This window comes from Teleopsis dalmanni, chromosome 2 (assembly GCF_002237135.1).
Source record: "Teleopsis dalmanni isolate 2A chromosome 2, ASM223713v2, whole genome shotgun sequence".
NCBI classification, from domain to species: Eukaryota; Metazoa; Arthropoda; class Insecta; order Diptera; family Diopsidae; genus Teleopsis; species Teleopsis dalmanni.
This window is the reverse complement of record NC_051847.1, coordinates 218,154,582-218,165,987: the sequence shown is the minus strand read 5'-3', so window position 1 is coordinate 218,165,987 and position 11,406 is coordinate 218,154,582. Positions and strand designations below refer to the sequence as shown.

At 33.4% G+C, this 11,406-nt stretch overlaps 1 protein-coding gene across 1 annotated transcript in view; it reads right to left on the bottom strand.

Annotated features, from left to right (window-relative positions):
* The window catches only part of LOC119676755 (tubby-related protein 4-like), a 22,098-nt gene that overhangs the window by 887 nt on the left and 9,805 nt on the right, over nt 1–11,406 (bottom strand). The window contains exons 2-3 of the mRNA XM_038088010.1: nt 1,279–1,443; nt 18–427 (exon numbers count right to left, since the gene is read on the bottom strand). Coding sequence (XP_037943938.1) covers nt 18–427; nt 1,279–1,443 — 575 coding nt within the window. The remainder of the gene's footprint in view (nt 1–17; nt 428–1,278; nt 1,444–11,406) is intronic.

Genomic DNA, 11,406 nt, shown 5'->3' with positions numbered 1-11,406 from the left:
CCTCTTCCATTTTGAACTTTTCACAAGACCAAGCCATTGACGTAATACCCACATCGCTGCACAATTGTACTTGCGAGACCATAGCACCATGTACATCCATTACAATAATCTGTCCCTGAGTAGTTCCGAAATATACTTGCTGATCATCAGGTGTCCATATACCACAGGTTATAGTAGATTCTAAGTTCAACATCGATGACCAGTAGCGTTGACCAGCCACTGAACCAACTAACACAAAGCCATCCTGATAACATATTAACGCCATGCGCCCATCATGAGACCAAGAGAAATGTGTTACTGGTGTGTTACGATCGTTGATCAATTCTATAGACCAACGACCTTCATATTTTATCCAAACAAATATAATGCCGGAACTATCACATGAAGCTAATTTCTGATAAGGCTCGTTCCATTTTACTAATATAACCTAGAAAAGCAAAATATAGATGTCATTAAGACGAAAACATAAAAAATGGTCAAAAAGTTTATTATTATTAAATTAAATAATTGCTTTAATTTTTAAACTTTTACTACTCCTGCCAAGAGATATCGTTTCGTGCTAATAGCTAGCACTTTTATCTAACACTATTTTTTGATTTTTGGTGCTTTTATCTAGTATTTACTAGTATTTATCTAGTATTTACAGTTGTAATTAACTTAATAGAACAATTATTCTTTTTGTTTTTGGGAAGTATATTTAATTGAAACAAATATGTATATTCATACGAATAAGAGTTTATAGTACTTACACATATATGTTTATTAATTATTTTCCTTATACTTTTTTGATTAATGAAATTTATTATAATTATGCAAAATTTAGTGTGTGTTTTACAATTCCATCGATAATACAGCAATAAGAAAATGTGTTGGCAAGACTATATATATTTCTTTTGGCGAGCGTAGCGTCGCCATTCTTTAGTCATATTTTCTCCAGCTGTCCATCGCGCCCTCTATGTGCCTAATTTACATTTATTTTTAGATTTAAAGAGGACGAAAAACATCAGCTACGGGTATGATAAATGGAAAAGTGTACGTAAAAAAGGAAAGGGTGTCGGAAATAAACGGTTAGAAAAATCAAAAAGATTAAAAGCCAAGTCAAAGATATATTCACTTTGTAATAAGAATATTATCAATGTCTGAATTGATTGTTTCAGTAAGTGTTGTTAAGGATTTTTAGAAGAGAATTAAGTGGAGTCATTGACGGTATCACCTAACCTAACTAAGTATTTTGTTGTGTATAAAAAAATTATATAGTCACAACATTGCTTGACTTACATCTGATCTATGACCACGTAGGTTATAGTTTGTGCGGAGCGGGTAGTCCATATTCTTTCGACAATGTGAAGTGGTAAATGTCACTCCCACGATGCCACGTATGTTGCCTGTCGCTAGCCATCCTTCTTGATAGTAGTTTGTGCGATTCAATTTCCAGCCTTCGTCCTAGAATCAATATGCAAACATTAATATTGCAAAAGTATTTAAAGTATAATTTTTAAATTTTTTTTTGTAGTATTCAGAGTATGCTAAACATAATTTAAATTAAAAAAAATTTTTTTTGAAAAAACAGTAAATCAATTTCGATTCGTTTGCAAACATGGATGGATGTTGATTTCAGAGTTATTTTTTCTACAGTTCAACGCTTCCATGCTCTCGTTGGACGTAATCCAACGAAAAGCGAACGTTCAAGTACATCAGAGAGCTAAAATATTTTATTAGATTTTTGTCAAACTATCTGACAACGAGTAATGTAGGGATTCACTTTATTTGTGCGGTTGTAGGATGTGTAGGATGCCAATGGATTTCACTTCAATTGACGTTGCCATAACAGAAAATGTTTGTTAACGAAGTTTTAAATTGGCTTGGTTATGATTGATGTTGAAAAATAAAATTTTAATAATAATGTTAAAGCAGTTTTGTGTTTTTATGCATTTTGCATTGAGTGAATGCAACAAAACTTTTTGCGCCTCATACACGCCTACAACAGCTTTGATTACTTGTATTCTTTATTTCGAAGCCTTTTTTTTCGTTTGGTTAAAATTGCGGTTTATTACAAAATAAACCACAAAAAACATTTTTTTTTTATAATGAAAAAAAGCGAAGAGTGCAGAACTTCTGCTTGCATTTATATAATGCGGATTTCTGCAGCAAAAGTTTTTATTGACTTTCACATTCACATCGGTCCTCTCCAACGGCTGCAGCTGCAGCGCGCCTTAGTTATAAACTATCAAAGCCAAAATATACGAACCGATAGTCAGTAGTGATGTTTGTGTGGAACTGTTCTGAAGTGTCTGAGAATAAAAATGGATTGATGTTAAAAAGGTAAAAAAACGTATAAAGAAGCCATCATTGGCAAATAGCAGCAGCCTTTGCATCAAGAAAAAGGTGAAAAGGAAAAATTCAGAGAGGCGGTAGTGTGTAGCCTGAGGAAAAATTCAATTCGAAGGATATTTGTCGGATGATAAAAGTGGATTTTGCTATCAGTTTTTTCTTTAGCACTTTGCATTTTCCGGAACTTTTCGCTTTATATCTTTTTACAATTTTTGTTTCTTTTTCTTTGCTCACTTTTATTTCTTTCAGTGCAAATAACATTTGAATGATTAGCCTACTTTTAGATACTTTAAAATTACAAACACGTTCACGCCACAAAGCAAGGAAATGCTACTCATCCTTAAGGCAATAAGGCAATAAGGCAATTTCACTGTGTGGCACATTAAGCAGCAATTCAGTTATTTGTGGTTTGGTATGCAAACACAGTTCTGTGAAGAGCGCTTCCTCATGTCTGCCACCGAATCTGGCTATGCTTAGCGCTACAAGCGAAGAACGTGTGAAGCACTGAAGTACATGTGGAGTATTTCGTCCTTTAGCAATTATTCACACAACACTAAAATCAAATTTTCTTACAGGATTTTGCTAAGCACTTAACGTGTTACGTTTAAAATAATTAAATTGTTTTAAAATTCCTGCATGTCACGTCAGATATTCGTTATTCTATTGCAGACACGTAACTATTAAATTTATTAAATGAAAATCTCAAAATTTATTTGTGAAAAGGATTCCGACATATTGCTTGGAAGCAACAAGCGTTGAATTTATTAGCACATTGCGTAGAAAATTTGTAATTTCCGGTTTAATCAACAACTTTTACACAAAATACATGTTACATATATAACACCGATATATCACATACATAACATACCGTTCGGTTTGTGCCACCCAATATATTGGCTTCAAAAGTGCATTGAATGAGCATTATTGCCATCATTCAGCAACGACGTTCTAAAGTACTTTGGAGGGGTTCTTGATTGCATATCAAAAATGCACCCCACTGCATTTACAATATATAATGAATTTAGTCAACCCGAAAATATATATATGTTCAACAAACGAGTGGGGATATATGTATGGACGTCCATTTGTGTATCTATTATTTCTAAACTGTTGCACATTTGACTTAAGTGGCCATATACCAAGGTATGGATGAATATTTCACATATATGTTAAAAGCTGAAAACGACTGAACAGGAAATTTATTTTGTAATATAATTAAAAACTTTACACCATTTAAAACTAATTTTAAAATGATATATAATACTTTATCATATTTTGAAAGTCATTACAAAGACAGTTAGTAAAATTCTTTTTCAGTTATATATGGTAAAGTGTTATTATCTAATATAATAGAACAAAAAATTTGCTTAAAAAATTCTTTTCTTAAATTTTAATTCATTTTAAAAATTATTGAAATTAATAAATTTTTTTTTTTTGAGTTCCTGTACAATAGACAACAGACCGAGTATTTTGGGTTTACACTACGCTCCAATCAAGACAAAAAGACACCTAAAGTTCCTTTCTTATAATTTATTGTTAATTTCAACTCCAAAAAACAATAACTTAATATCTAATTCACTAATAGCAATGTTTTTATTTTTTAGATATCTGTCCCTAACTGAAGTGATTAATGTGAAAAAACTGAGCAAGCAAGATCAACATATGACATAGCTTAGTCTCCAGTTTCAGTATAAACTATTATACAACTATATCAGCGTAAAAAAGACTTTTTCTGGTTAGATTCCACATAATTTGACACGAAAATGAAAAAACGTTTTTTTCTGGACTGCATATCAACTTAATAAAATAGGTCTGTCCGAAGAGATGGAGTGGCGACTCTGCTTAGAAGCAGACGAGACTTTCAGTCACATTCTCTGTGACTGCCCAGCCTTGATCTGGGCCAGGAGGAGGACACTGGGAGGAGAGCTGCTCTCCCCTTCTGACTTTAGGAGGTCCTCAACGGCCAACATTCTGGCTTTCATTAGAAGGCAGAATGTCTTCTGTTCGGTTAGGGTGTGTTGCAGCACAAAAGATAGTGCGGTAGTGCTCCGCTCCGTTGGGAGCTAGTACCCCGTTCATTCCTATTCCTATTCCTACTCATGTTGGTTGATGCAAGGAAATTATCAAGAAATACAAGATAACTAATTGATGATTGGTTGGTTACAATAACTGAGTGGAAGCTAACATACTGCTTCTAATAATAAATACTTATTCACCGTTTTAATATCATATTCCGCTGGAGAAATCACTGGATATAAAGTACATATTATTATTAAGTTCAATAGATTTTTTTTTTTTTTTTTTTTTTTTTTTTTTTTTATTTATTAACGATTCTTCAAATAAAGACAAAAATCGTTTTAATATTGCACCTAGTACAAATAACAAAAAAAAGGTACTAATAAGCAATTTTATTTGAATATTTAATGTAAAAAAAAAATGAAGCTATTTTGCTACTCGCTGTCCATTAAGTCTGCCACTGTTTTCCTTTTTAGCCGTCTAGATACTGCAACCACCTGGAGAAGACTGGATGCTGTAACGTTGACATGTGTTTTCAATCGCTGTTTGTGAGCAATGGCACACCTTTTTGCCACGACGTCGACTGTTGGTATGTCAAGGTCACGGTGGAGATCACTGTTTCTAATGTAATATGGAGCATTTACGATGCATCGTAGTACTTTATTTTGAAAGCGCTGGATAGTTGCAATGTATTTCTTGCTGGCACAACCCCAGAACTGTATGCCATAACTCCAAGCCGGCTTTAGTATTTGATTGTAGACCATTAGTTTGTTGTGGATTGCCAGTTTAGAGCGCCTGCCTATGAGGTGATAAAATTTCTTTAGTTTTAGGTCAAGCTCTTCTCGTTTTTTCTTAACATGCGCTTTCCAGCGCAGCTTGGCGTCAAGCGTAATGCCCAGATATTTGGCTTCGTTGGCGTGTGGAATTTTTGTGGCATCGATATGAATTGGAATATGGTTATAATTTCTCAATGAGAAGACTATATGTACTGATTTTTCCTTATTGAGCTTAATTCTCCATTTTTTTGCCCATGAAGCAATTTGATTGACTGTGTGTTGCAGATTAGCCGTCGCGTCTTCTATATTGTTTTCGATTGCTAGAACCGCAGTATCGTCTGCAAATGTTGCTGTAACTAGTTGGTTTGCAGAGGGTAAGTCGTGTGTATACAGAAGATATAGAATGGGCCCAAGAATGCTCCCCTGCGGGACGCCTGCGCTAATCTTCTTTAGTGCTGAATGTGCATCTTCATATTTAACACTGAAGTACCTGTCGTTTAGATACGATGATAGCAGCTTACAGTATTGTATGGGCAATAATGATTTAAGTTTATGGAGTAATCCTTCATGCCAAACCTTATCGAAGGCTTGTGATACATCTAAGAACACGGCACAACACACTTTCTTCTCTTGCATCGCCGATTCAATGGCATTTACGACTACATGTATTTGGTCGATGGTTGAATGGTTTTTTCTGAAGCCGAATTGATGATCCGGAATTAAGCGTCTTCTCTCGATTATTGGTGATAAACGCGCTAGTAGTAGTTTTTCAAAAAGCTTCGATAGGGTTGGCAATAGAGATATTGGCCTATATGAGGATACATCATTGGGAGACTTCCCTGGTTTGGGTATCATAATTACCTCAGCGAATTTCCAAAAAATGGGTACATGTTTCAAACGGAGGCACGAATTAATTAAGTCGCATAGGTAGATGATGCAGTTATTGGGTAAGTTCCGAAGAACTTCAGCCGTTATTAAGTCAAAACCAGGAGATTTTTTGAGTTTCATTGTCAAAATTTGTTTTCTCACTTCTTCCGTAGTGACTGGAACAATTGCAGCGTCGCCTTCGGGCCAATTTGTACTTGTCCCAATAACATCTTGGCCTTCATTTGGACTGAAGGTTTTCTCTAGGTGTTCAGCAAACAGGTTCGCCTTTTGAGAATTTGTTTTAGCCCAGTGAGTTTCGTTTATTTTTACTGGGGCAGACTGCTGCATTGGTCTGTTAAATGATTTAGCAGCTTTCCACAAAGAGTATTCATTTTTTTTGTCTGCCGTGAGGCCCATCAGAAAACTATTAAAGGTATTATTTTTGTATGATTTGATGGATGTGCGTAACTTTTTAGTTGCTCGGTTTAGTTGCGATTTAATTAACGGACATCTTGTTGCTTGCCAACGTTTTCGCAATTTTCGCTTCTCCGTAATCTTTTTTGTGATGAAGGGTGGGTATTTTTTACCATGTAAAGTTTGGAGTTTTGGTGTTGGTGTACTGTTCCACGCTGCCATCTGTAATTGCTGAGTGAAATGAAGTACTGCGTCATCTAGTTGCTCGCTGTTAACAATATGATCAAACTTGTGCAAATGTACAAGCTGAAGCTGAAAATATTTCCAGTCGGTAAATTTATTTGCTAACTTGAGTGTGTTCTGGTTTATTGTTGGATTTTGTGAAACTATCAGCAGCACTGGTGAGTGGTCAGAGCTAAAGTCGAAGCCTTCTGAGATGGTTAGGTGAGATGCTGGAATATTTTTGTAGACAAAGAAGTCTATTAGGTCTGGAACTTTGCTAGTATCCGACGGCCAGTACGTTGGTTTACCTGTTGAAATTGAATTACAAGCTGCGAGTTGCATGGCTTTGTACATTTCTCTTCCTTTGGTTGTATTAAGTCTTGAGCCCCAAAACGTATTTTTTGCATTGAAGTCTCCTCCAATTATAAAGCGGCCTTGAAACCGGTTAAAGAGAGATAAGTAGTCTGCACACTTCAACTGATGCCTGGGAGGACTATATAATGCAGTTACGACCAGCGGCTGATTAAAGGTTTCCACGGAAACAGAAGTAGCTTGAAATTCGATTGTGCTATATTGTTCTAGTAAGTGATGTTTTATCGAGTTTCTAATTATGACAGCGCTGCCACCCCTAGCGCAATTATCAGGATGTATGGTATGGTATAGAATATAGTTTTTAAACGTTATGTGCGATTGCTTAGTAAAATGAGTTTCAGCGATTAAACCGATATCAATGTTTTCGCTATTTAATACGACTTCGAGTTCAATAGATGCATAATAGATGTTCTTACTGATAAGCAGTCTTATATACTCTTAAGAAAGTACTACTCCAAAAATTGTGTTGTCTTGTTAGCTAAAGCCGAGCAACCAGAGTGTGTAATTGTCTTCATTCAAATTCTCGCAACATCGAAAATAAGTGTGGAACGGCAAAGCGTAGTTTCCCCATGCAGGTTTCTATATAGTAGTGAGTGACCTGAAAAAATTGCTATTATTCTAGCAATAAGAACTCGAACTCTATTAATGATTTCAATATATTTGGACTTTCATTTATTATTATCTAGCTGCAGAAAAGGAGATACATTCCGTTCTTAACGATCTCTAGAAAATCACAAACGGGTAACCCCAGAGGAATATACATAGAAACGCCAAGGTTAGTAAGACTGTTAAAACATAAAGTATATTTTGTTTGAAAGTAAGGTACAAAAATTTTGGTCCTATAACTATGATAGGAACTTCTGTATTGTATAAAGTATTAATATTAGACAAAGATCTTCTTAACTTGTATTTTAGTTGGTAATCTTCACAAAAGACTTTGACAATAATTTATTTATTTCACACAATCTTAGAAGCATAAGTTCTTTAAAAACGTAAAAGTTTATTTTAATATAAAATTTGCAAATATAATCCATCAAAAAAAGTTAATAAGTCAATTTTACGTTGAACCAAAGGTAAACATTTGAAATTTACAGAAGACTCAGGATTCACCACAAAAGAATATAGGAGCCTTAAGCTTTATACTTCATCCTTAATTTAACTTTTAGTAGGTTTTTTTTGTTTTTATGAAGTGGTTAGATTCGTTCTCGAGAAAGAATTATTTTTTAATATTATTTTTATATATATGAATCTATTTTTTTCACAATTTTACCTCACTCTTCAAGGTTAATCGTTGCACGATTTTAATTGTTTTCAGTCAAGTTCTCTTGACCATTGCCTCAGTGTTCAGAGATAATTGCGAATTGTGTTAAAATAAAATTGCTGGAAATCATATCAAATTTAAATGCAAATGAGTGCAAAGTATTATATTCATTTATGCATGACAATGAAATTGCGGAAAATTCAGTTTTCCACTTCGTTGCCAACGTAGCCATTTCAATTCGGTTTTCATGAGTGGATAACCATTTTCAGATGTAAGATTAACTGTAACAATATTTCGATGGTTTGACTTTCCTTTAATAATTAAAGTGTTTATCTTTTGCAGTTTAATGCGAAATTGCGAATTTATTAGTTCTGAATGACATCGTTAATACCAATGCAGATACTCACATTAAATAAATGAAAAGCATTTCAGCTAAAAGCATTTAAGTGGCAAATTTTTCATATATCAACAGTTTTTACAGTTTTTTAAATAATTTAATTTTTTTTACTTTAAAAAATTTTATATATATGTATTTAAAAAAAATATTTCAATAGCATTTTTAATGACGCATAATGGCACTTGTCAATAGCTTTCGAAATGCACTTAATAAAAGCAATTATTTTGTTACAAAAACATGAAAAAAAAGATACTGTTGATAGTCAAAAAAAAAAAAAAAAAATAAATAAAAATAAAAATAAATAAATTGAATAAAAATTTACAGAGTATCAATGGTATTAATAACCTTTCATTGCATACTTGAACCAATGAAACAAAAGTGAATAAAAAGAATTTATTAAATATCCACACTTACACATATTCCAAAATGCAATTTATATCCAATAATAAAATATTTCATAAAATATGCACTTGAAAATTTTATCCAACATAGCAGACACTTGAACGTGTTTCCATTGCATTGCATCCATCTATTGAAAATGGGCTTTGGCTTTGGATTTTCTATTTTGTTGTATTTATGGTCGATGGTGCATAGGAAAGCTTAGACTCATTTCGAATGCATTTAAATGTAATTTAGTGAAATTTTCAAAAAAGTGCAGTTAACTTAAATTTACAGTGAAAAGGAAAATTTATTGCAATTTTGTATTGCAGAAATGCAGACAATCACCATCATCGACGCAGAGGAAACCTGCCTCTCCACTGCTTCCATGTATTCAAAAATTTATGCATAAATTGATTCTTTGTGGAGATATGCATACATGCATGCACTCGTTTATATAGAAGAGCATGCACTCTCGAATACCATCGCATGCAATGGGTTTTACATGGGAACGGCACTCAAGATACCTCATATATTATGCATGACATATCGTTGCCTTTCAAAAGGATTATACGCATACCTATCGCGTGAACCAAAGCTGTATTGTATTTGCAGCAATTGTATGTTAGTTACTAAAAGTAATCTGCATGGCATTCACCTGTTTTTGGGAAACTTTGACTACATATTTTATATGCCTGATTTATAAATAAAAAAAATATGTCATACAGCTAGCAGGGGACGGAGAAAGAATAAACTGCACTTAAAAGTTTTATATTTGACAAAAATGTGTGAATCAGAAAGGATTACTTAAAAGTTTTTAATCTTAGCGCTTATGATAATCTTTTGAATTTATATAATTTAGATGTACTACATACATAGTATTGTATATCATTATGTGTAATTCACAATAGATCTATTAAGAGGTAATGCATTTTATATACTGAAGCATTATGGAGAATGAAACAAAGAATTCATCCATCTACTCCGATTATGTCGGTTAAGCTTAATATATCCAAAGTTAGGTTCGATTTAAAATCCTTTGAGCACAAAAAATGGCTATGTATTATACCGCGGGGCAACGTCTTATTTATACGCTAGATCAAGAGACCATCAAAATAGGTGTAAACCAAAGCGAAATACAAATACAACACTGTGAAAAGAACGGGCACGACTCCCTCATTGAAGTAAAAATATTGTAGGTCCAAAAGGACTTACAATCATAAGTACTTAAGCACAAAAAATGGCTCAGTATTATACAGCGGGGTAACGTCTTATTTATGCGCTAGATCAAGAAGACCATCTCAGAATAGGTGTAAACCAAAGCGAACTACGCATACAACACTGCGAAAAGAACGGGCACGACTCTATCATTTAAGTAAAAATATTGTATATCCAAAAGGACTTACAATCCGAATCACTTTCTTTTAAAGATGTTAAAGGATAGGACAACATTTGAAAACTTTTTTGTAATTTAGAAAGTTTTACAATTTTAGAAATTTATATTTGTCTGTAGTTACCATCTACATAAGATGGACTTAATTTGTTCAACCAAATATATTTACTAATGTGAGGAAGAAGGTAGATATTATAGCTTCTTACGTGTATATTGTTAGTATGCTAATAATTATAATATGGAAGAGAAATATAAAGAGGCTTATGAAATATTCATTTTATTTAAGATATCTTTTGACCTATGTTCAAATACTATAATAAATACATGTATCAGCTCCATATGCTGCCTTTAATAGAGTTTTTTATTTTAAACTCGTAAGCAAGATTTTATTGTTTGAACCAGTCAGGGATTATTAGAATTTGTGTCTGAACCCACTTTGATATTGATGGAAACAGTAGAACTGCTAACTTGGTCAGACATAGTTCAACTTTTTGGACAGACACAATGCAATTAGAGATAGAAATCCCTGTATTTTTTTAGAAGTCTTATCAGACAAATATTTCCGTAAAGTCATAGAGTATGTGAAAGATGGAATAAACGTGTCACATAACAAGGGAAGTATAGCCACAAATATAATATAAATGAACTAATACGTATTAACTTTAACAATGGTAAATGTTAATCTGCTAATGTCTGTCATTACAGGTTATTATGTGATATACCTATATACACTCTCCCATATTGGTTATATTCTAGCAGGGATCCTCTGGAGACTTCAATACCAGAGTACAGATATACACAACTTAAATAAACAAAATATTTATTTCAAGTTTATAGTTGAAGTAATTATAATAATGTTTATGTTAGATTAGGTTATAGCAGCAGTTTTCTGCTCCAAAGCTCACTTGAGCACACATAGCGGCTTGTTCATATATCACGGAAGAGCTACTGTCCGTTCGTCTGACCTGAATGGATACTT